The sequence below is a fragment of the Pleurodeles waltl genome, chromosome 3_1, assembly GCF_031143425.1.
Source record: "Pleurodeles waltl isolate 20211129_DDA chromosome 3_1, aPleWal1.hap1.20221129, whole genome shotgun sequence".
In the NCBI taxonomy this organism is placed as follows: Eukaryota; Metazoa; Chordata; class Amphibia; order Caudata; family Salamandridae; genus Pleurodeles; species Pleurodeles waltl.
The window spans coordinates 733,507,143-733,533,678 of NC_090440.1; the positions used below are offsets into that span (position 1 = coordinate 733,507,143).

General features: G+C 43.5%; 1 protein-coding gene across 1 annotated transcript in view; it reads left to right on the forward strand.

Moving 5' to 3' along the window:
• Positions 1 to 26,536, forward strand: part of ELP4 (elongator acetyltransferase complex subunit 4) — a 1,051,499-nt gene that overhangs the window by 49,510 nt on the left and 975,453 nt on the right. Inside the window, exon 2 of the mRNA XM_069223479.1 lies at positions 9,053 to 9,088. Within this exon, the coding sequence (XP_069079580.1) occupies positions 9,053 to 9,088 (36 nt within the window). The remainder of the gene's footprint in view (positions 1 to 9,052; positions 9,089 to 26,536) is intronic.

The window sequence follows — 26,536 nt, forward strand, 5'->3', positions numbered from 1 at the left end:
ATCAGCAAAAGAGCAATTAGCCAAGTAACAGGGGCCGTGGCCAAGGCGTAAGAAAACCTCCCCAAGGAGGGACAAAGGTAAACCATTTACCTATGTCATCAAAGGATTTTTGAAGGGCGAGCCCACGAATGAGTGGTACTGATGGGTGTGAGGTGGACATGGTTAAAAGCCCAGATACATACCAACGCGTCGGAAAAGCAGCGCTTGGGCGCTGCTATGCTCGACCTAAAAAGTAAGCATTCCGTTTTTTTCCCCTCTACACGTTTTTTTTCTGATGTGGTACTCTGTTCTCGCAAACCCTACATCCTAGTTTGAACCAGCCCACATTATGTGACAGGAATGGTGTCCTCTTGCAGTGTCATTAAATACACCTTATACCATGTATTAATCCGCAAGAGGTTTGCGCATACCCCATTGAGCATCTACATATGCTTTTCCAGATGGTCGTACAAGGTTAGGCTGATCCTCTTGGACTTTTTCCCCATGTTTTGTGTTCCTATTTGATAATGTAACAGGTTTATAATGAAGTGGTGGCCTTCCACCCACACAGAGGTCCTTTGTTGTTGTGCTGAAGATGTTTTCAAATCATAGACTTTCTAGCTCCAGGGAGTTTACAGTAAGACTGATGTGTCCTTTCTCACATGCTTTCCCGTTTTCCTTCCCTCTAATGGCCAGGAGGAACTTTTTAAAGTGGTTTGCACTTACTGTACGTATTCTACTCTGCCTTTTCCCGCACTGGTTTACCTTCGGCCTCCCCACTCTGTTTTAAGTACTAAAGAAAAGTGCCACCCTGAGCAGTCCAAAGCTAGTCTTAAAAAATAGCTAAGTGGTTATAATAATAATTAATATTATTTCTAGAAACGTGTAAGCCTCTTTTCACGAAATGTTGTCATGCACAAACAGTACTTGTTTAAAATTTAGAGCAGCATACATTTAATATGCTGTTAAGTAGACTGCTGGGAAAGTGATCCAGTTTATAATGTACCTGGGAGGTCTGTCAGCTAATGTGACAAGTTCACCCTCCTGGACGTTGTTCCTAGGTACATAGTCCTTGGCTTCTTGGACACCTAACCAAGACTATTAAGCCTTCTAATGGCACGAACACTAGTAGAGAGCAGATATGGGTCAAGTAGGACAGAGGAAACAAGTTGCTATAAGGACAAAGAGTGAAAACATCAAGATACGTTTGGGTAATATTGCTTATTTTTCTCTTAATATCACCGTTTGTTCATGTGAGCTCCCTCCTTAGCACCACTGGGTTCAATTTTCATTCCATAGTTAATTGAAAAAAGACGATATTCTGCAACGAAATCTGTTACAATAGTTGATCTGCACAATTCTTATAGATATTTTTTTTTGATGCACGGTTATTTAAAGGATGTAGACCCTGGTGATAGTACAAAATGCCTGCTTTTTTAATTCAGGCCATCGGCCTGCCTGGCACTTCAGTGATGGAGATGTGTAAAAGTGACTAAGTCTCTTTAAAAACGTGTAGTCGTTACGTATAAGCCTGGATCTGCCTTAAACTTACCACTTAAACCACGTGTATGAATATTATTTTCAGTTCTTTTTAATAAAAAACGAGATAATTCTTGAGTCCTCTGATTCCCGTCTACCTACAACACAGTATTTAGGATGCCTGTGCTGTACACATATCTGATGCCAGGCACGGTTTCACATTTCGCCTATTTTGCCTGCTGTTTTAGACTGAGACCTTCCGTTTTACCACACTAGTCTCTGCTGACAGCCTCTCTTCTGTTCCATAAGAACACACTCTAGGCGGGAATGAACAGTAGTTATTTGACCTATTTCTGTCTCTTAGGTTATGGCAACTACAGGAAAATAAAAAATATAAAAAAATACGTCCTGTTTCTTCTGCTGTGAATTCCATTAGGTGTTTCTTGGGGGAGCAGAGGCACAGTTCAGGAGTTAAGTGTAGTAATGTGCTAAGTTACTCATATCAATAGGACCCGGAGACCCCCAGACTAGACCCTACCTCTCCTCCACACCCAAATGAATCCGTGACCACGCATTGGTTATGTTTAGTCCCAACATATCACAAACTCCACATTGTTATAGAAGACAAACTATCACACTACAAAGAAAACATTAGCCTAAGGTTTATAGAACATAACATTCCATAAAATGTCACAGCAAACAGTCAATGCAAACGTCATGCAAAGGGTGATGAATCAGTTGAAGGAGGACTCCCTTATAGAAACGGAATGTTGCAGCACAAATGACCTGACTCTTAAGACTAATTTGACCACACAGGTGAAACTACCTATGTCCCTGAGGATTGGTACCATTACACCAAGCCTTTGACCACTTGCCATGGTCCTACCACTTACCCCCAGCACCAGGCTTCATTTGGAACCCCTAGGATGTGAGACCAGGTGGGGGTAATAGCCCCAGGCCTTACACTGATGAGTTGGGAGCCGATGCTCCTTACCTAGTGTGAATGTCCCATCACCTCTGTGTTGACCTAAGAAGTATTGGAAGGAGAGTCCCTTTATTAGTGAGAAGAGTTATTGTTATGAGATGCTAAAACACCCCTAGGGCTATCAGAGAAATAAGGTCCTTCACCCTCCCCACCAAAGAACAGGGACTGTCAAAAAGCAGAGAAGAGAGCAGCCTCATAAGGTGAGGAGTCCAGGAGGGGGGTAGCTTCAGTGCATCTAGTGGCCTCCTGTGATCACCCAGCTTGGACCCTAACCTGGCACACTCTTCTAGGGCTTTTCTCACCAGGAAGGATTACCCATATTTCATGTGCCGCTCAACTTTGCAAATAATCCAATGGCACATATGCATGCCCTAACAAAGGAAACCGGCTCTCTCAGGTCACACAACCCCGCCAAGAACATGCAAAGCAATCCAACTGAAAAATGATCAGTGCAGTATTAATCCTGTAAAAAAGATCTATAGTTAAGAAAATGTTTTTCATATGAGATCTGCATACCCTTAGGGAGGGATACTGCCTCTAAATCTGATAAGGCATGACATCTATCTTCCACAGATCTTCTGGGAACTCTGTCATAATCTCATCGGCCTCCAGATAAAAGTACCAGAAGTCCTGCAACTTAGATCAAGACAGAGCATCAGCAGCATTATTATGAATTCCTAGGACAGTCTTAGGCTTAAATATTACATTGAGGTGCAGACATAGCAGGATCAAATTTTTCAATAACCTCAGAACCAACCTGCAAGAAAGCCTCTCCCTATTTTTGGCCTCCACCACAACTATGTTGTTGGCCCAGAGGATGACACTCCTGTCCCTGAAGACTCAGATCAGATGGTTGACACTACAACTGGGAAAATCTCTAGGAATGTATTGTTTCTTGTTACCTCTCCCTGATGCGAAGAGGGAGACCAATCGCCATCATTCCACTGAGAGCCCAACATTGCCTCAAAGTTTCCGTAAACAGGCCCAGGGTTTGAACGGATGCTGGCGGGGAAAGCCACAACACTGAACTATTGAATTGTGCCAGGAAGTTGCACCACATCTGCAGGTCCTCCCTGACTTTCTCCAGAAGGTCTGGTGCAGTGATATTTCCTCATGGGCCCTGCCATTGACCTAGCAATAGGCCTGGAAAAGGGGCCTGCTATGGGTATGATCCACAAAGCAAAAATAAGCTGGCCAACCAGAATCTGCAGTTGATGCAAAGTCCCTTTTTTGATGGCTAAAACTGTGTCTATTGAGTCAGAACAGGCACTTGCTTTCTTCGGAGGTAGTACTTGCCTCCACATTGAAAACCTAAAAGGTGGTAGTCATAATGGTGCACAGGGAGAAACCTAAATGCTGATTCAGTCGGTCGTTGCTAGCTGGGCTTTCGGGCATAACCTCCTTAACCAGTACCAAGGATTGATCAACTGATGAGTACCTTACAAAACAATCCCAGGAATATATTCTGTCATTGACTAAGTCTGCTTCTGGGGCAGAGAGGTTGTGAAGGAGTCTAAATCGCCCTGGTTCTCTCTCGGGAACTACCCCCAGGGGTGAGCATACAAAAGCTTCGAATGGCAGGGTAGAGAAGGGGGCCAGTAGTTCTGCCTAGAAAAGCTTATCTGCCACCACCCCGCGTGAATGCGTGCTGACATTTCCTGTTGCAATAGGCAGTGGGACTGACATCATGAGCCGGGATTCTGAAAAAGAAGGAGAAGCCAGAGAAAAACATTATAGCTGCCTGCATATCTGAGTACATATTAAGCCAAGGTAGCAACTTATCAACCAAAACAGGAGTAGGCAAACGTTGTCTAGTTAGAGGATTTAGTTTGGTATTTGCCTTTTCTCTTTGGACTGTTTGATGAAATTAAATTCCAGGTGGGAGGCCAAGCTACAGACCTATTTGAATTTGCAAGATCCGGCGGGACGGCTGTACGCTTTCCTGTTGAAAACAAGCAGGCTCCTTTCTTGTCCCTGGTGAAAAGTTGTGAATGAAAATGTTGCTTAATGGGGGGGTCATATTGTTTGACATTCTCTAGTCACACATTGACTTTCACCTAATCTCACCAATTTGATTCCCCCAGAAACATGACGTGCCTTAAGAATTATGTTAGAATAAAATATCATGGAGGTTGCTAAGCCAGAATACTTTTCAAGCTCAATAGTCATATACACATTGAAAACAATTACCCAGTTAGTAATGTGTTTCTCAACCTTAGGCCTCTTCTCTTTGGACTCCTTTCCAGCTTTCTCCTTCATCTTAAAGTCCCACCCTTCCACGCAAGTCAGGGAAAAGACATTGACAAAGTCACCTCTCCAAATTTTTTCTTTGACGCCCTTTGAGATGTGACGCCAATTTGCCGGGCTTGTTAAGGAGTCTCCTGCCCCCAATTCCCCCTCCTAGCTGCAAGCTCAGCGTTGTCCGAGTCCCCATCTTCTTTTTTACCTGAAGCAGATGTAGCAGGAAAGTCCTTCTGTCTTGACCCCTTTTCCTGCTTGCTCTTCTTACCCTGCGCGTCCTCACCTTTCATATTGAAGTCAACTGCTTGTTTTCGCTTGTTGCCACTTGTTACTGCAAATCTGCAATGGCAGACGCAACTGTATTGAAAAAAGCCCAGGGTGAGGTTAGGGAAGGTTTAGAAGCAGGTTTATCAGCATTAGCTGGTAAGCATGACAGCAGCTGAGCCACTCTTGATAATACCCCGGAAGTAGCGTCCAGGGGGTCTTCATTACTGCTATTGGGTGAAGTTTCCTGAACAGAGAAAGAGGGAATGACTGTGTCCTGACTCTCCTTTTGATTGGGATAGCTCTCCCCCTTGTCTGTGGATGTTTTGCAAACTCATCCTTTGGAGCCAAGGTGAAGTATTTCAAGGACTGTGTAATCTCCCTCACTGCATGAACCACTTTGTCAGATTTGCTGGCTCTTGGGTAAACAAAGGGAGGCCCTGAAGGTGGCACTTACGTGCATGCTACTGGAGCTTGTGTGCCAGGAGCTAAATAAGGCATGGGAGCCTTCCTACCCCCAAGGACTTAGCACCTATCTCAGATGCCCTTTTTTATGACAGGCATCAATACACTGGATGCTCGGTTCGCATCATGAATATGCATGCTTACCTCACATTGAACTCAAGGGTACGTCTGAGGTATTATTTTCTCTTGCATCTAGGATAGAATTACCTTCATGCACACATTTTTTATTAATTCATTATATGTTTAGTCCTGCACCATTGGGTGTGGATGATTGGTATTTTTTTTAAAATTAAGTTGTATTGTCTTTTTCTACTGTTTGGTTTTAAATCAAGATGAGTTTTGCGCACACTGTCTGTAAATATAGGTATATTTGGGTTGTTGGTGCTTTTCTTTGTCATTCTTTTGTTCTTTTTTCTTCATTTCTAATTTCAGATTTTTTTTTTCCTCCTATTGCCTATTTGTAAAAATATGTGTGTGTTTTTTGGTCCTTGGTTTTGTCCCAAGTCGTTTTTTTTTAGTGATTAATGTACATATATATATATATATATATATATATATACACATATGTCTTGTGTTAAATGTTCTATGTACATATCTGTCATTTTATATATATTTGTATGTATGGTTGTAGTAATTTATATGTCTTGTATTACAGCCCAGATGAAGTCCGTTTGTGGACGAAACGCGTTGGCTGTGGCTGTGATTTTCTGTGATGTCTGGGCTATTATAAAGAAAAATAAGAAGAATAAAGAGGAGATATAAAATGGACTTATATTGGACTTTATGAATTTTGTTGAGGGTGGTGCGCTGTCAATTTATTTTTCACATCACTGTAGATTTGTTTCATAATCCGTCATCTGCTGCATAACCTGCAGATTTTAACAAAAAATATTTTCCAGCTCAACTGGTTCAAAAGTTACTGAAAACACAATGAAGCAGCGCAGTGGAAGGCCCTTGGCAAAGGTTGACTGGTCACCTTTCTGTTGCTTATTGCTATATTTGGATGTTAAACTGGTACTAATGAGATACAACCTATGCCCAGACAGTGTTAACAACTGTAAAAATGACAAAATAATGAAGTAATAATATCACAAAATGTGCTGCATTACGCTGCACAGTTTGCATCTTCTGCTGCATAATTTATTCAGGTCTGCTGGATTATTTGGCCGTCCTCTGCTGTTTAATTTTAGTGGCCCCGTTTATAGTTTAGTTGACTAATTATAACTTGTGCCATATCGTACCCTGCTTATGACCTCGCATATTAAATCTCTCGACGTGTTAAATTGTCACTGATAACATTGATGACGCTGCTAGTCACATTACTCCATAAACATATATTTTAAAAAGAAAAGTTGGTAGTAAATGTCCTATAGTCATATACAGCATAGTTTTACTATGTGTACACATATGGGTGTGTAAAATGGACATAGCATAAAAGCTGAGGGTGACTGTGCACTGCGAAAATTATGGGGTACACGTTTTATCAACTAGTAGAGATTTGGTTACCAGCAGTCCTCTCTGTTAAATAGCGTACAGAATGAGAGTAACCGATGAGGGATGCAGAAGCAGTTTCAAAGTAGGTTGTGGCTTAAACCCAAACTGTGTCACAAAAAACCTTGAGAAAAGCCATAGGTTCTGTTCACAATGTATTATCCTTCAGTTGATATCTGGGCGTGTGCCCATGCTAAATAGTGGGTAGACTGTGCCATTGACAAATTCTATTCTATAAATAGAAGACGCATGTATGCAATCTGCCTATCTACATTTATAGTTAAGACAGTTACTAAAATACAGACAGGGAAGTATAAAAAATAATTAAATAATGTATTTTCCAACGTGATAAAATATAGGAACAACCGTACCCCCCCCCCCAAGTCGCTATCCAACAAAATATAGGAACATTTTCATACTTGTTATTCATTGAAAGAAACACAAGTAAAATGATATATTGGTTCCTAATTAAACGTAAAAGTACCTCAAAGTTTCCACTTAGGGTCCGCTACACAAACCATATCCAATACATCCCCATGAAGACAAAACGTGTCCCTGTTTGATAAATCTAACTGAGATTTCACGCAGATTTGTCAATCTGCACCAAAGGGTTTTTAAGCAAACACAATGATGCATTTTCATAATATCAGCAGATATTTATATACATGCTTGTTCAAGATGGGGCTGTTCAATTTGTAGAAGAGGTGGTGTAAAAACTGATATCATACAGGCATCATACCTAACTATATGCCTGAGGAGTCTTAAGTCTGCAGACAGTAAAATGGTTCCCCATCCCACATTCTCACATTGTTTTCTCTAATTATTGCCGTTATCAATTAATGGAATATGAGTCCAGTGTCCAAGAAGGACAGAGGTTTCAATGCATCTTCCTATTTTTTGGGGGACTTATCAATTTGAATGTGCAGACTTCCCTGCCTATTAAAACCCAGTTGTGTGTGTGGTTAAAGCATGGTCTTACATCTTGGTCTAGTCATAGACAATGGGGCACATGTACAAGAAACTGGCGCATCAGTGCTGCTGTGTTATTTTTCTTGCGTCGCCCCTGCCTCACCTAACGACACCATGGGTGCGCAGTATTCAAATACGGCGCACCATGGCGCACGTTGGGCCAAATGCTTCAAAATGTTTGACACTATTTTGGCGCTTTGCTGAACTAGCGTGAAAAAAATGTATGCTAGTGCAGCAGAGTGCAAGGAGGCCCATTGATTAAAATGGATGCGTCACTTTAACGCTCTTGTAATCTTGTAGATTTCACTGCGCCATTTTTGCGGACCTCCTAATGCCAGAATGCCCCCCCCTTGCATATATTATGCCTAACGCTGGCATAATGAGGCACAAGGGGTCGCAAGGTGGCGCAATACATTCATTGTGCCACTTTGTAAATATGGTGCGACGAAAATGGCTTCCTTGAGCCATATTATAGTTTTTAAAAAAAATAATAATGATGCTAGTGTCTCGCAAGGAGGTGCTACGTTCTGGCCCTATGTATTTTTAAAGCACTTTTGGAGATACTGTTTCTGAAATTACCTATTCCTTTTCTAATTACTAAGTTGATAAGCAAACCTCATAGAATGTTAAATGACCATTTAGTTTTCTCAACCCTTTCCAAAGTCTCTTTCGCCTAGAATCTTGACTCGTGCCAAACTCCAGACACATGCCAATTTTGGTATCCAAGTTTGCTGATGTATATGCTATCCATGACCTTAGTTGCCTCTTCCTCCCCGACAGAGTATGTTTGACCCATCATTCACCCCTTAACAGCCTGCTATTTCTGCTGATTAGATGAAGGGCTGGAATATATCCTCAGTAATTAACCATGGGTCTTAGAGTCTGTCTACTTTCTTTTTTTTTTTTTTGTCTACATTCACAATCCCTATGACTAGGGTGGCAAGCGATGTGCCAGGAGCAGCATAGATCAACCCAGAAACAGCATAAGTTACCTCTGGCTCCCTCAAGTTGATATCTAACGTGTGCTCATGGATTACTTTGTTGTTGACGATGAGCTTGTGTTGCTTTATCTTCCAGTTGAAACCTGTGCTGGGGTTTATAGTTGCCACTTGCTGTTGTGGTTAAGAAGTTCATGCATTACTCTAACTGCATAATTTCTACTTTTTTGTTTGTCTTTAGGTGGAGGACTAGCGGTTGGAACCCTTCTACTCATAGGTTAGTACAACATTGCTTTGAAGTGTGCTTTAAATACTATTGCAGTTGTTCATGGTTTGGAAAACTGAGTGATTATTTCAAGCTGACAGAGTTCAGAATACTAAAAAGATACTTCTCATATTGTGGTTGTGATATAGTGCTTTTGTACAGTAGGGGTGTGTGTCATGTTGAATTCCAGGTAACATATAATAAAGTTAAGTAGCATAATTATGTATATTACACTAATTTATTAACTATTATGACGGGGTCATAAAGCAGAGATGCTCCATACACCTGTCTAACTTGTTTTATAATTCCCATCTATCCCAATGGATATAAAAAAAACTATTAGTGGCTGGACTTCAGGTGGCATAAAGACAATGCTTTGGCTGCACTGTCTGATGAAAACATAGAACGATGGTACATGAGTTAGCATGTTTTAAGGTTGTTAAATAATCTGGGCAAAAGCTAAGGCCCTCCATTTCGCTGTATCGACCCCTGAATTGATTTTGAAAACTATACATTTTTGTGGATGGCTAAAAACCTAAACCTCCTTTTTACCCTATGGACTGGGGCTCATAAGCTTTACACCTTGTTAAGCAAAATGCTAGATATAAAGCTCTCAATTCTTCACTGCAGTGTAGGGCAAAAATAATAAACAAAATGGAGTTTCCTCGTCTACATTATCTGTTTTTAATATTATCTCCTACATTGAGCTCAAGGATAATGTCAAACGTGACTTGGTCCCTTAGGACATTTTTTGGGGGGGAAGAATTAAACCTACATTGAAAAACTCAACCAGTCACACATATGCTTGAGAATGAGTGGATTAAGATACCAGACAAACTTATTTCTTACCTCTGAATCAAATGGTTAGCCAAAGACAAACACAACTCCCTTTGCATACAGAGTGACAAATAAATTGTTGCATAAAAACCGCACACCAGAATGCTTTTTGGAGACCCACTGAATACATGTGGGCCCATTATGTTGACAGCAACTGGATCAGATTGTCAGAACTGACCCATATAAAAGCTTCAATCTGATGTAATTTTGCAAATTCTTGTAGGTTGGAGAGAAAAGGACTAGTGTATCTGGTATTTTCACTTACAAGTTGGTTAAATGCAAAGTGAATTGTCTTGGCAGTGTTAACATCGTTTTGGTTTTTGTTTACACAATCACTACACTTCCTCATATTTAAGAATGAAGCAATGAAAATGGGATGTGAACAAAGATTTAAGAAAAGGTACTACAAAATGGCAGCCATCAGAAATCCACAAAACAGTGACCTGTTCACTTGAATTTGCTTATTTGCTGTGTTTGTTAATGGTTAGATTATATATTTTTTGTATTGGGTTAGAATATCATCATTCTTTGGTATTGTCTCTGCTGCACAGGGCTTGTGTGAGAAACAATAGGTAGGAGGAATTCCACAAAACTGATGTGGATTCTGATTGTTTCCCTACACTCTTAAGATTCAAATATAGCATCAGCTTTCTGTACCTATTGCATTAGTTGCAGCACGTGAATCAGTATTTCATTTTGTAAAGAATATGAATTTATCCAATTATTCAAGAAAATCTGGCCACTAACCATTACAATCCAAACACTGACTTTGATTGGTTTAAAAATAAGTTTTAGAGTACAACCTTCTCAGTGCCCCTGTAAATTCTCAGCCAAACCATGTAACATCTCCACCTCATTCTGTAGGTCAAAGACAGTCTCCTCAGCATCCAAACCTTTACTGCTTTCCAACAATCTGGCACCCTAAACTCCTCATCAAAACCTTTTTATTTATGTTTTATACTTTATCATGTGAGGATCTTTCTCCCCTGACTGTAGAATCTCCCTATGGTAAAGCACGGGGAAAATGTAAAAGGATGTATTTAACTCGAAAATAAATATTAAATATAGTTTATGTTAAACATTAATGTAAATTGTATATATTTAATTTGAATGTAGAACAAAACAAGGCCGCCCTCCAAACTCCTGTGGTCAGGTCACCGCCAGTGCAGTGACCTTCCCGTGACCCCTATCACGGGTTTCCGCCCGCTGTCCCGGGGGAAACAGCCCACAACATTGATGCCGGCTCATAATCGAGCTGGCGGCAATATTGTGGTGTGTAGGGTGCAACAGCACCCGTCGTGCTTTTCACGGTCTGCTAAGCAGGTCTTGCTAAGCAGACCGTGAAAAGCACGATGGGGCTGTCGATGGGGGGGCCCTGAACTGCCCATGCCAAATGAATGGGCAGTGCAGAGGCCCCCTCTTCGCCGGCTTTTACATGGCGGTACAACCGCCTTGTAAAAGCCAGCAGAGAAGGGACCCGTGATCCCCAGGGCAGCGCTGCCCTGGCGGATAAAGACCGCTGGCACCGCCAGGCCATTGGGCGGTGAAAAAATTGAGGTGCCGGCGGTCCGACCTTGGCGCGTTCGCCACAGTCATAATGTGGAGGCCAGGCCGCTGCTTGTAATGAGGGCCAAAGTCTATTAAAGCACTAATAAATCTATTTTAATTTAGTTTTTAATTCATTGAAATATATTAAATTCAAATTATATTTCTAAAGTTTAAAATAAATTCCCACCTAAGAAAAACATACTTTCAGTGTGCATTAATAATCATTAAAAGTAATGGTGAGACTTAATGGTTAGGTGTGGTGGTAGTGGTGGTGGTGGACTGTTTGTTTTTAGTAGTAACGTATAGTCAGAATTTGCCAATAGTGAAAACTGGTCAAGATGCTTAAAAGTGTAAACTTACTCAAAAGAGTATGTCATTTTCGCAAATCAGGCCTCAAATCTCCAGTGAATTTTAAAAAAGGATGGAATTAAAACCAAGAACTGTAGCACTGGGCACTATGTGTGGCGTTTTGTCTCAGACATGGCCTGGACCCTCCATTTGTCATAGCTGACTGCACTGTTACCATTGACAATTGCATCTTGTTTTATATATAGTTTCACACTAGTATGGATCGCCAGGTGATACCCTAGTTCAGAAGGTGGAATGTTTTGCTGTAATGTGCTGTCTTAGTTTACATCAAAGAAGGTTTCCAAAGCTATCATGAAAGTGATCACATCGACTCCAAAGCGACTGTGATGTAGACAGGAGGCTGACTCTCGAGCTTGTATGATTGTTCAGTGAAGTGAAGGTGCATGCAACCTATGAACCTTCATTTGAGGTAGTAATCTGCAAGCATGTTTTCACATTTTGAAGGTGATAAACCTGACCACTTTGGAATTCTGCTAGTTGTATGGACGTAGGGCAGTCTGGACTGAACGAGGATGCAGACTAGGTTCTTGTGTAGGTTCAAAGGTGAGTAGGGAAGGCTTCTTCTGTTTCTGATATGGCAGAGCAGGAAGAAACCTGAGCTGTTAGCGGTATGATTAGAATTTCATACCCAAATCATAGTGCAGATATATTTCAAAGTGATTTAATCATGTTGCTCTTGTGATTGGATGATTAAAACATTTTTTTTAAATTGGAAGACAATTCTGGAGACCAATACATGTGTCTTGGATCTGGGATCAGTTTGGAGCTGTTGAACTTAAGCATACTTCTACCCATTCAGCAGAGGAAGCCTCATGGGCACTTAAGTGTCTGTTTACTATGCAAAGCTAATAACAATGAAGCCATGACTAAAGAAACATAGTTTTTGACATCATGCAGAGGATTACAAGCAGTATCCTTGAAGGATGCTGCAAGGTGGTATGGCGGTGTTGTGTTGGAGTCAGATAATCTGCTGCTTGATTCAATGATGTCTCTGAAAGAGACAATCCTGTGCTCCGAGAGATGTGTGCACAATAGCAAAAACTACCATCAGTTGAACCAGGGGGATATAGGCACAATGATAATGAAAGAGCTAGGTTGGTCAAAAAAATTGGCATTTTCTGTAGTCCTTAGTCTAGAAACTTGAATAAATCGAAAATAAATCTTGAATAACAAGACGTATTTTTGGTTGTACTACCTGTGAAGTGGAAACCTTTACTTTTATTTTTCATATGATAATTGCAATATCAGCCACATAAAGTGATGTTGTTTTTGTTAAGAGTTTTACAACTAGTTCCATGTTCTAGCTATTACATGTAATGTAAATTCGTACTTGTAAAGCGCACTCTGACCCTAAGGTATCGAGGCGCTGAATGCATACCGCTGTGCAACCCCTCCTGGCTTTTCCCTGTGAGGTGCCCACTCCTGGGCAACCCCCAAGGTGAAGCCAGGCATCCCAGCGCTGTTGGGGCCGTTGTGGAGACTAAGCAAGCTATTGCCCAGAGTTGCAGAGTGAGACCCATGATTAGGCACCGAGGCCAGAAATATCCTGTCCAGGGAAATTGACCCCAAGAACCGCCGAAGCGGGAATTGAACCCTGGTCCCGGGCCAGATCTCTGCATCAGGGTCTGCCTCTCTAAGCATTGTGCCACACTTCTCCATCAATTTTAATTTCCTTCTGCGAATCATGCAATTGTGTTATAAGTAACTTTTCAATGCATAACAACAGTGTGGTTAGAACAAGTGCATTTTAAACACTTAGGGAAAATGTGGCATCAATTCCTGTAAATGTAATTTTATGCGTAAACTGAGCAGAAATGTTGCTGAAATTGGGTCTTCTGGTTTTCTTTTAATACCGCTGCCTACTAAAGCCAGTTAAATTAGTCTCCAAATGAAAATGCTGATAAGCCACCTGAAGAATATGTGACAATCTTGACCAATCTGAATTGCTCTGCATTACATCATTGGTCTTTGCTCCTTTCATACCACCAACATTTATTGGTCCTTTAGAATCCACCTTTCTGTTATTTTTTTGTTTGTTTTTATGTATACCTGAATTGGAGACATTAGTTACCTGAGCACCATTGTTTTGACAATCACCAAAAAGCGATGTTTCCTTGCCTTAGGATTGACGCACTTTTCATAAATTGCCACAGTTACTTAAACACATTTGTACTGATGTGGTTTAAAGTTCGTGCCCATTCGTTAAATGGTATACTGGTATTTTGTATGATTTTTTATTTTTAATGAGTTCATGAACATGTCATCAAGGAATAGCAATACAGGAGGTGGAAATAGAAACTGATGCTGCAGCTTTATAACTGAGACGCAAGTGATTGATAGTTTTAATTGTGCTTGTCAGGGATGCTGTTTTGGAACAGTAATTTGTCTACTGACAGTTTAAAATTAAAAGCAATTAAAGTAAATAAATAGATAATTATATCACACAGTTGTGGTTGCCATTGTACAATTATCGTTCAGATGGTGTTTCTATTGAAAATACTTTTTTGGTAATTTACCTATAGCTTTTAACCCCATGGATGAATTTGCTCAAACTTGCCAATATACCTATTCAGCTAAGTTGGGGAATGGCAAGTTTCGTGATGATCCATCCACGCAAAAACAGTTAATTGAAAAGGGTGAAAAACAAATGATTTTGCGTTTGAGCTCTATTAGGAAATTTCGCTGCAATCTACCGCCCAAATGGTGCAACAAATTCCACCAAATTTGGCATGAAAGTAGAACTTTACTCAGAAAGCATGCTTTTTTGGTGTTAATCTATTCAGTAATTTTTAAGATATGTGTTAAACAGCACATTTGAAAGGTTTAATACTTTTGTATATCCTTGCTGTTTAGACCTCTGTCGATCATTTTTGGAGTTTGTTTCAAGTGTAATTGGCTGAAAGAGCCACACTTTATGTATCAGAAACACCCTTCTGTTAGAAATGGAGTCTCTAGATGTCAGTGATTTGTACGCTGTCCAAGGAGGGACCCTATCTCTAGTCAGGGTAGGGGATCCACACCGCTAAGATAACCCCTGCTCACCCCCGTGGTAGCTTAGCACGAGCCGTCAGGGTTATCTCCGAGGCTGTGTGTAAAGTATTTGTATACACGCACACACACACAGTGAAAACACCACATAAGTAATCCAAACCTGTTTAGAAGAATAGACAATATTTGTCTGAGGAAAAACAAGACCAAAACGACAAAAATACAACATACACAAGTAAAGAAACACATTTTAAAATATTGAATCTCTGTAAAGCACTTAGAAACACAGTAGCTCCAACTGGGGCTATCACGACTTCTTGATTAAGTTGTTCCCAACAGTCTGACGCCACTCGCGAAGGAGTGCGGGCTGGTCACGAAGTTGCACGGACCCCAGGTACATGATCTTTGTAAAACAAGGAAACAATGACATGGCACGGAGTGGTGGAGGTGAGGCGTTGCTGGAGTCGGTGCGGCATTGGTTCCTTATTGCGAGGCAGGGGAAGTGATGCGGCATCAGTGGCGAGGCCTTGGTTCCTTATGATCCAGCGGGGTCAATGAATCCAGCAGGTCAAGACACGAGGCTTCGACTTAATGGTATCGCAATCACATCACAGGGCCACAGGTTCTGAGTCGCAGTCAGGCGTCACGGATGTCGGCGACACGGCACTCAGGACTCAAGCTGTGGTGGGATTTCGGAGGCGCTGTGGTGTCGGTTGTGGTTGTTGCACTCAGCGGGGACCATGGCACTGGTGCAGGCAGTGGCGCCGAAGTCACAGTGGTGCTGGTTCCGAAGTCGCTCTGGAGTTGATGTGCTTGGTTTCTTCTTGGTTGCACTAGAACTAACTCCCAAAGGGCCCAGGGACTGGAATTGGCACCACTTGGCAAGTCGGAACTCTCAGCAAGAGAGCCCAGGTGCTGGCAGATGAAGTCTTTGATTTCCCTTAGACTTCTAACAGGAGGCAAGCTTGGTCCAAGCCCTTGGAGAACCTTTGAAAGCAGGACGTAGAAAGCAAAGTCCAGACCTTTCACTCCCAGGACAGAAGCACCAGGGCGGCACAGCAAAGTAACAGGCAGAGTGGAAGTCCCTCCTACAGCATCTAGCTCTTCTTCCCGGCAGAATATCCTCAGTCCAGAAGGATTCTAAAGTTGTGGCCTCAGAGGTCCAGTACTAATACTCATTTCTGCTTTTTGAAGCAGGGAAACTTCAAAGGAAAGTCGTTTGTAGTGCACAAGACCCTGCCTTCCCTGCCCTGGCCCCAGACACATTCCAAGGGGGTTCGAGGCTGCTTTGTGTAAGGACAGGCACAACCTTATTCAGGTGCAAGTGTCAGCTCCTCCCACCACCCTAGCCCAGGAAGACTCATCAGGGTGGGCACACACAGCAGCTCCCGTTGTGGGACTGTCTAGAGTGAATTCACAAACAGTCCAACTGTCACCCTGACCCAGACGTGTGTTCCACAGCCACGATGAGGCACAGAATGGTTAAGCAAGAAAATGCCCACTTTTTAAAAGTGGCACTTTCAAACTTACAATTTAAAAACAAACTTCACCAAAAGATGTATTTTTAAATTGTGAGTTCCTAGAACCTAAACTTCATATCTTTATCTGCTCCCAATGGGAAGTTAAACTTTCAAAGACGTTTCAGGGCAATCCTAATGTTACCTTGTGGAAGAGATAGTCCATGCAATAGTGAAAAACAAATTTGGCAGTATTTCACTATCAAGACATGTACACATCCTACCTTTTAAATACACTGCACCCTCCCCATGGGGCTGACGTGGGCCCACCTTAGGGGTGACGTACATGTAGTAAAAGGGAAGGTTTGGGTTGCCAGGTCGAAATTGCATTTTAAAACTGCCGACACAGACACTGCAGTGGCTGGTCTGATTCATGTTTAGAGGGCTACTCATGGGGTGGCACAGTCAGTGCTGCAGGCCCACTAATAGCATTTGATTTACAGGCCCTAGGCATACATGGTGCACTAGGGACATAATATTAAATCAGATATGCCACTCATGGATAAACCAATCACCAATACCATTTAGACCGAGAGCACTTGTACTTTAGCTCTGGGTAGCAGTAGTAAAGTGCCCAGAGTCCTAAAGCCAGCAAAAGCGAAATTCAGCACAGGATAAAAAAACTGGTCCGGATCCAAAAAACTCAAAAAACAGGGGAAACTACGCCAAGAGCTGACAACCCCATTTTGTAAAGAGTCTGGATTCAGACACAACTTGTGATTTTATATGATTGGTGATTTTACGCTCAGATCCACAGTTAGGGGCTCACTGAGGGATCTGAATATGCTCATGTCAGTCTCTTAAATCTTCCTTATCACCTCTTAATGCTACCCTTTCTGGAACCTTAAAACACCTTTATTACCCCCTAATACTTTTACTGAAGCCTAAAAACTCCTTGAAAGTACTTTTCGCTACTGTAATAATGTCAGTAGTGTTGGAAGATGCATGAAATAATCCACCAAGAAGATGAAGCTAGAAATGAGTAGGTTTATTCCAGTAATGCCTCAGCAACCTTACAGCTCTCTGCCACCAGAGATACTGGATCCAGGATTCATAGGATGTGCAGAACGTCCTGTTACCTCATGAGATTCCATGTGTGTGTAATCCAGCTCCATGTATGTGGAGGCCAATCCCACCTTTCCCTCTATAAAGGTGGGTGGAGTAGGTATTGGCCTCGCTAGCCAGTATCTGAGTCTATTAAGGTTATGACTATCTGTCTTTGTCTTCATCTGCAGTGTAGTTATAGTTAGGTTAGAGTTTCCATAAAAAGAGCTTTTTTTTTTTGCTAAACTAATAACTTTTTAGCAATCTGCACAAAACTTGGCAAAAAAAGACTCATCCACCTTGGCTCCTTTATGGAAAGTTTTGCGCCTGTCCAGGGAGGCAAGAAGAATGAGGTGGTCCCAAAAGTGAGAATTCCAATTTTTATACCCATTGGAAATTTTGCTTTGTGGTATAGAAAAAAATGGCTGAATGGAATTACACCAATTTTGGCAGAAAGTTAGAACTTCACTCAGAAAGCATGCTTTTTGTGATTTGGTGTAAATCCGTTCAGCTGTTTTGAGAAATTAGCATTTAAAATGGGGCTCCGTTGGGCATGAAGTGGTTACAAAATTGGGTTCATCTGGACTGTTGGTGTTCAGATATGCTGTTATTAGCCAGTTTAAAAGGGACTAGTCAATTCTGATTGGCTGGCAACAACATGAACAACTTGTTGTGACAGCCTGTAGAGGACTCGGAGGGTCGTGATCCTTAGTGAAATACACTGTAGTAAAAGTCTATTTTTGAGGGTCACATTGAGAAACACATATGAAGGAACCTAACAGGTTTTAGTTATAATATAACTAATTTGTTGGTAATGTTATACTCATTTACTCGTTTTAGGAATTCTAGTGAGTTCTTGTATGAACTTACCCTGTGAAAAAAGCTGACCCTTTGCTGGGATTTTATGAACCGTGTGTGAGAAAAAACGGTTTTCTTTCATGATTTTTTCATAAAAGTTATGAAAGGTGCCCCAGAATCTAAAACAGAACTGTCACGTTGCAAGACGGCTTATATGTGACATTCAAATGTCTTACAAGTGATACTTTTAAGTGACACTTTACCACAAGTACATAGGTAGATAACTATAACTCTCGTCCCTGCCATGCACACTTTTCTCAATTTTATGGATCAATTCTGTTTATTGATATTTTAGTTTAAAGAGGAAAAGAAAGAACATATCTGTGTGCCTACAACCTTACAGGCCGGCAGCGATAATATCGCTCATAACACGTACAGCGTATTTGAAGCCTTCCTTAAAGAGTCGGCATAGTAACCAATCAAACATGAGCATTACATATAAAAGAACAATCAACATAGAAATGTGGTATACAACTGATCCATTCCCCACCATGTCTGTCAGAATACTCCTCATAGTCTTCTCCCTTAAATGTGTGAGCCAGCTTGTTCGGTCCCCTTCCCCCCCAGATTAGTTGGGTGGGTAGCATTAAGTATAGTTGACAAGCTCAATGGTCCCTTAGCAGGCAAAGGATTTTTAAATATGTAGGGCATGTGATTTCATTGAATTCTGTGGACAAAATTTGTATAAAGGGTGCCCATAGTGTGGAAACTTCTGCTGATCATTGTTTCGCTGCAAGAAATAGTATCTCCAACCCTAGAAGAAACCATAGTTTATGTAGCTATGCGGTGTAAGTTGGGGTTCTGTCTGTGCCCTATTATGCTAATATCGTCTGGTGGGCAGCATTAAGGGTGAGAGACATTTGACAGCCTCTTAGTGATAGTAGAGGGAAGGTGAGGGGCAGTCTAGGGATCTCTGTATGGAATACTCTGTCGATTTAATCTAGGATGCTACTCCAGTATCTTTTCAGTTTGGGACAGTGCCACAGCAGGTGTGTTAGGGTGGCAGTATTGCCACAACTTCTTCAGCATAGCTCCGGTTTAGTGGGGTTCCATGTATGGATTCTCGAGGGTGTATAGTACCAATAAGTTGTTATTTTATAGGCTGTTTCGGTGCCCGATATGCTATGAGCTGGTGGGCCTTGTACTGTATTACTCCCCATTCCTCTCCTGTTATATCTCTCCCCAATTTGGCCTCCCATCTTTTTTGTCCCTTGGTTTTGGGTATTTGTGTGGCGACCATAAGGTGTGTGTAAAGCTCGGAGATCAACTGTTTTTCATCTCTTTCAAGTGTTAGCCATTTCTCAAATGCTGTGAGCAGTCTCGCTACTAGGGGCTTAACGGTCGGTTGGCGCACCCAGTGTCTGACCTGATAATATGCAAAAAGAACAGATGATGGACGAAATGCTGAACAATGCAAACATTCACCCCCAGTCACAAAGATCTGGGTTTAATCCATCGTTTTTTTTTATACCCTGAAACCGGTCCCAGGATACTTGTTTCTGGTCCAGGGAGGACCTGACCTGGCAGTTTGGGCTGGACTGTTCCCATGGGGGGCAGGGTCAAGGCTGATTTGCATATGGCTGGGTCCAATCTGGAATGGCATGGTGAGCAAAAAAACTGATAGATTAAACCCAGATCTGTGACTGGGGTGAATGTTTGACTTGGTCTACATTTCGTCCATCAACTGTTCTTTTTGCATTTGACCTGATAATATGTCATTCTATCTGCCTCTGTGAGCCCATAATCATCATTTAGGCGGTCAAATCGGCTCCCCACTCTCTTGCAACCCCCTGCATGCCATCTTTGAAAACGCTCTGTAATCAGGCCAGGGGTAAAATCTGGATTGGCACAGATCGGTGTCATGGGGGAGGGGAAGGATGTCAGGCCATTCTTAACCGCCTCTGAGTTCCAGACCCGGAATGTTGTGCTAGTGACAGGGAGGCGTATCATCCTATAGCTCTGTGTCTGCATGGCAGCCAGGGGTCTTTCTAAATATGTGACCCTGCGACTGCTTGATCCATGAAACATCAGTGTTTCTCAGTGTACGGGTGGCTCCATTCTAGTATGAACCGCAGTTGGGCAGCTTGGTAGTATTTCAGAAGGCAGGGGGCTGTCAACCTCCCTTTTATCTTAGGGAGATACAGGGTACGGTGCAGGATGCACTCCCGTTACCGGTCCCAGATAAATGTAAGTATTGCCGATTGCAGTGACGCCAATGTTTTAGCCGGTGGGATAAATGGGATTGTTTGAAATAAAGGATGCGTGGCAAGATCGTCATCTTTATTGCTGCTATTCTATTTAACCATGAGAGTTTGTGTTTGCTCCAGATTTCCAGGTCCTTCAGTACGGCTTTGGAGAGGGTGGCATAGTTCCTGTTAGCTGTTTTTGTAGTTGTGTTTGCCAGTTCAATGCCAAGGTATGGGACGTAAGAGGAGGACCAGATAGGGGAGCTTTGAGTAAATTTCTGCTTCATGTGTGGGGAGGACTGAAAGGTTCAGAATTTGTGATTTTTGTATGTTCACCTTGGAGCCTGATTCAGATCCAAACTCCTGCAAGGCGTCACTCAAGGCTAGTAGTGAAACCATGGGTTCCGACAGTGCTAAGATCACATCGTCTGCGTAGAGGCCAATGAGGTGGCAATTGCCCCAAATGTTATGCCAGTGAGGAGGGGGATTTGCCTGAAGTCTCTGTGCCAGAGGCTCCATGTAGAGGGCAAAGAGGAGTGGGGGACAGTGGGCAGCCCTGCCTTGTTTCGCACTGAATCATACCATTGACCCGGACAGCCACCTTGGTCTCTTTATATACGCATTTTATCCACTTTGAGTGTTGGTCCAAAGCGTTCCAACACCTTGAATAGATGGGGCCAGTGCCTTCTCTGCATCGATAGTGAGTAGTAGAGCCTCTCTTTACGATCTGTGCGTTTTGTCTATGAGGTGTAAAAGCTGTTTTGTATTATCGCCACATTGTCTGTGGTATAAATCCTGCTTGGTCTGGGTCAACTAGCCCAGGCATGTAAGGGTTGAGACGATGAGCCACAATGTTGGTGAACAGCTTGGAGTCTATGTTTAGGAGTGAGATGGGCCGATAGGAGCCACACTCCTCCTTTGGGAATTACAGTGATGGTCGCATCCAGCATACTGGCGGAGAGGGAACTGGTCTCTGTGAAGGAGTTGAATAGTCGTGTAATATCTGGGCCAGTTCGGAGCTATAAGTTTTGTGAAAAAAGAGTGGTATAGTCGTCTGGGCCCGGCGATTTCCCTATCTTGAGGTGGGAGACAGCTGATATAATTTCCTCTGTTTGAATTGGTTTGTCAAGAAGATTTGCATCTTTGAGTGGGAGTGGGGTAAGTGTATATAGAGGGATCTGTATTGAAGGAGGTGTCTACTGCATATAGCACTTGGTAGAACTCTGAGAACGCCATCACGATTTGTGGATCTGTGCGCGCTTCTCCTAGAGAGGGGGAGTGCACCACCTTAATAGTTAGTCTGAAGTTGCATTCTTAATTTGTGGGCTAGGATCTTCCCACAACTGTTGCTCCCTACATAATATTTATGTTTGAGCTGTGTGATAGCGCATTCAGCATGGTCCCAATCCAGTTGTCTCAATTGGAAACTCATTTTCTCTAGCTCCCTCCAGACCCTTGGAGCTCCTGTGCGTTTATGGGTGCTCTCCAATTCAGCCACTTTCTGCTCAAGCAGTGCTCTCCGTTCTTTCCGGGCCTTGTTTTCTTTTTCCGATAAAGAGATCACCTCCGCTCGCACCACTGCCTTGGGGGCTTCCCATATTTTCGCTATAGAGGTATGTTTGTTGTCGTTGTAGCTAAGGTAGTCTTTAATCGTGCATCTCAAGGACTCCACTGTGTCTTGTGTTTGTAGTATAGTATCCCTAATTGTCCAGCTAAGGGCTCAAGAGTGGTCCATATCGATTTGGGCTGTTAGAGTGATGGGCGCATAATCTGAAAGAGCTCGAGGCTCAATGGCAGTCGTTTGAATACAGGCTCAGAAAGCCGAAGAGGCCAGGAAGTAGTCTATGTACGTGTAGGTTTTTGTTGCTGCAGAGTAGAAGGTATGGTCCCGGCAGTTTGGGTTTGCGGTCCTCCATATATCTGCCAAGTCACAGTCTGCGAGCCAATGAAGCCCTGCCGGGGACAGAGCTCCGGTCAGCCCTTGTCTGTGTCCCAAGCGATCTAAGTCATTGTTCTTGACTAGGTTAAAGTTGCCCACCCCCCCCCCCACGAGGATTGCTGTGTCGGGCGTGGTCCGCATCAGAGAGAGGGCTTGTGTTATGAATGCCTTTTGGTGTGTGTTAGGAGCGTAGATAGTGTCTATTGTGAAGTGGAATGATTCTATCCGGACTCTGTAAGCCAAGTATCTACCTTTTATCTTGTGTACCTTAGTGAGGAATTCGCCAGGGAATGTTTTAGCAACCAGGATTGCCACCCTCCCGTGTTTTGTGGAGGTCGAGGACCAGTATTATTGAGGGAAGCGTTTAGAGCGCGTTCGGTTAATATCTTTCGGTAGCAGATATGTTTCTTGTAGTAAGTATATGTGACTGATTGCTCGAGGAGAGAGAGGATTGCCAGGCATTTTGTGGGATTATTGAGGCCTCTCACATTGAGGCTCAGACATTTATGTGTCAGATGTGTTGATGGGAAGCGGAGGGCCTTGACATCTGTAAGTCGTGTCTGACAAGAAGCTGGGAGCAGTACTATGTAGGGGGCCAGTGTTGAAGTTTTCAGACATGGTTCTTATTGCATCGCATGAGATAGGGAAATATCATCATTAACAGTGTGGCACAACAGGTGCTTAACATAACAAATAACCAAGTCCTCAATGCAGGATTGACTATAGACGGGGCTTCGAGCAAAGCTCAGAGGTGTTTTGTGGGGTCTGGGTAAGTCGTCCATGGGTTCTGCCACCCCAGGCCCTGTGTCGTAGCTCTTCAGGCTGGCGTCCCCGGGGGGCTAGTTGGCCTGTCTCGCACGTGGGTAGCAACAGTCAGTGACTATGTTTTGGTGCCTGCGGTCATGCTATCTAGGACAGCCTGTCTCTCGTGTGCTATTTCCGCTGAAGATGGTCTTGGGGGTCTCCGTCGTCGTTCCTTTAGCTTCCATCCAGTTCGACTGTCAGAGGGGCCCTTCACGGACATCCTCACCTCTGAGGGGTCTTCCACCATGTTTAGTATTTGTTGGACCTCTATAAGTGTTCTCACTTGTCGTGTCTGGTCATCCCAACAGAGTACGAGTCTGAAAGGGTGTCCCAACTGTATGAGACGGAGTGGGACCGGAGGTGATTTGTAATGGGTTTAAACTCCCTGGGTCGCTGCAGTGTGAGCAGGGATAGATCCTGGTATAATAGCAGAGTGTGGCCCCTAAAGTGAATCTGGTGTTGATTTTGCGCTCTTTGGAGGATGTCTTCCTTGGTTGTGAAGTTATGGATGCAGGCCAGAATGTCTGAGGGACGAGACCTAGTCCCTCCAGGGCGGCCTGCTCTGTGCACACGGTCTAATAAGATCTCCTGTTTATTCTCTGGACCCAGAAACAATTAGAACAAAGCCGTGGTGTACTCTACGATATCATCAACTTCAGCCCCGCTGGGGGCTCCATGAATTCGTATGTTATGGCGGCAGGAGCAGATTTCCAGGTCCTCAGTCATGATCTGTAGTTGCTCCTGCTGTTCTCGCAAACGAAGGAGCTCTTGTTGGAGTTGTTCGACATCTTCTCCTCTGGTAATCTCATTGTCTCTCAGGCCTTACACCCGGTCCCCTAAAGAGGTAAAGTTGGAGCGAAGCTTGCACAGTTCCTGTGAGACATCTTTTCGCAGATCCTGGAGATCCATCTTTAGGGAGTTGAAAAGGGAGGTAAGGAATTCCCTTATGACTAGTGCCGTCTCGTTGTTATCCACACCCTGGTTGTCTGCGATTGTCTGTGGTAGTGGGAAAGTATCCATGTGTTTGTTCAGTGCTGGTGTGGATCTGGTCAGCATTTCTCGTACTGACTGATCTTTTTTAGTCTTTGTTGAGACGTAAGCCGTCGGGTGGGCAAGGCCGGGTGTTGCTCAGGGGGATACCCGCCTCCCATTACTATTCCAAATCAGAGGCCCGCTCGCTCACAGGCCCCTCTTCAGATGCTCTGTGGGAAGTGATCTATAAGTGTTAAATTCCTTGGGCTGTGGTCGCCCAGGCCTCGCCCGAGTTAATCACCACTGTAGCCCGGTCCCTGCCGCCGATGCCCTCAGTCCATGCGGCTCCTACACCCAGCCTTGGCTCCACTCTTCTCTGTTCTGTCCCCGGGGCTATCTCAGCCTCATCGCTCTAGCGCTGATTGTTGGTAGCACTCTCGGATCTCCAGTCATCGCAGGCCTTCCTTTTTGTGTGTGGCCGGACACCCGTCATGCGGGTACCTCCCGGGACCCGTGCCCAGGGCTTTGTCTCTTTTGGCAGTCCGGATGCCCAGGCACCTGGTGCCACGCAACACAGCAGCTGTGCCCGACCTCGGGCCCTCCCCCTCCACCGGCCCACGCCGCGGCCCGATCCACGCTGCTGAGCAAGCGCCCCGGGTCAAGGCACGCACAGCTCTCCCCTCCCGGTCCCTGCGCAGCACTCAGGAGCCCCTCCACTCGTCGGCGCCTCTCCTCAGCGCGCCTAGACCGCTACCCCGCTACCTAGGCATCACGGCCCGTGAGCCCCAGGCCCTCTCGTTGGCGCACGTCAGGACGCTTCCTTCTCCGTGGGCCTCTCTTGTCGGTTTTGTTGCTTCCTGCCAGCCCCCTCTTTTGTATTGATGGCACCGACTGTGCGGGGGTGGCTGCAGGGGGTCTCCGGGCTGCTATGTCATTTTTCCACAGTCCCAGGCGACAGACGTCCCAATAGCATCCGTTCAAGGCGCCATCTTGTCCACGCTCCCTTCTCAATAATTTTACTACAAATTTAGCAGTCATTATTTCAGTGATGCCATAGAAGATGTAATGACTGATGTAATATATGAGGTAGTTAGCAGTGCATGGCGGGGGTGCGAGTTATAGTTACCTTAGTGCACTAGTTACAGTTACTTAAAATAATAACAAACTATAACTGCTGAATTTTTATAGTTTAGAACGTTTGAAATGCGAGCCTAACTATAATGTCCCTGTAGCCTTTCTTTTTCTCAGTGAATTGCTATGTCCTTTTAGGAATGTCCATCATTCTAGGAAAGACGTTCCATACCACTAATGTATATAGGATAAGGATAAAATGGTGGTCTTCTAGGCCATTTTACATACTTGTAGCTTTTAAAAGAGAGAAACCAATCTCTGGTCTCAGGAGCACATGACAAGAAAGAACCTACTCGTCACAGTCACTACATGAGTTATATTGTGATCGAAAAAAGCAAAGATGCATCCATCAAGGATTACAGATAACTTTTCAAGGTGGAAATGTGGAGGAAAAAAAACACTTGCTTTGCCTTGACCATGCGCAAGAAGTAAGGATGATTAGTACTTTACAGAAATGGAGCTTTAACTTGGACACCTGCTTTGGTTTTATCTGTAAGTGCTTAACATTGAGGTTTAATTTCTGTGAAATGTGCTTTATGCCAGAATGAATCCTGCACTGCGTATTTCTCCAACAAGAGGCCACTGTCTTTTTAATAACCTGTCGGAGACTGCGGGGGGAGCCTCAAGGCTGCAGCCCCAGCTGGCTCTCCATCTCCTGCGGGAGCCGGCATTGCTTCCACATACAGGGAGCTGCTGAAAATGTAGCTCTGTGCGTGCGGAAACAATGCTTTCAGCTGTTTCCCTGCCCGCATTTCTGCAGGCAAGAAAACAGATGAAAACTCTGCTTTCAACAAGTGAGAGCGTTTTGTCCGCTCCCACTTAATAGAAGCAGAGTTGAGTTTGCTTTGTAAGGAAACAATCGGCTTTCTCTCAGGGGTGAGCACCTGGGAGATAGCAGGAGCCAGCCCCCGGGAGGTGGTTTTCCTTGGGACCATATATGGCCTGGGAGGGGGAGCCGCTGGGCCCCCTCCTCTTTTTAAAATTAGGATTTGGCCCTGGGAAGGTGGTGGTCTCCTTGCTACCTTTTCTTTCTTTTTATGTTTTATGTTTATTTTTGGGACTCGGCTGAAGCAAAGTCCCAAGATGGCTGTCAACATTTCCTGCACAAGATCAGGAGTGTTCGTGAATACGTCACGACCCTAGATATACAAATTTGGATTTCCTTTGATTTCTAAACTGCTGACTCAATTAATACCAAATAATGTAATCTACCCTGCACTAAAAGAAGCCCAAATATATATATATATATATATACATTGTTAGAAAT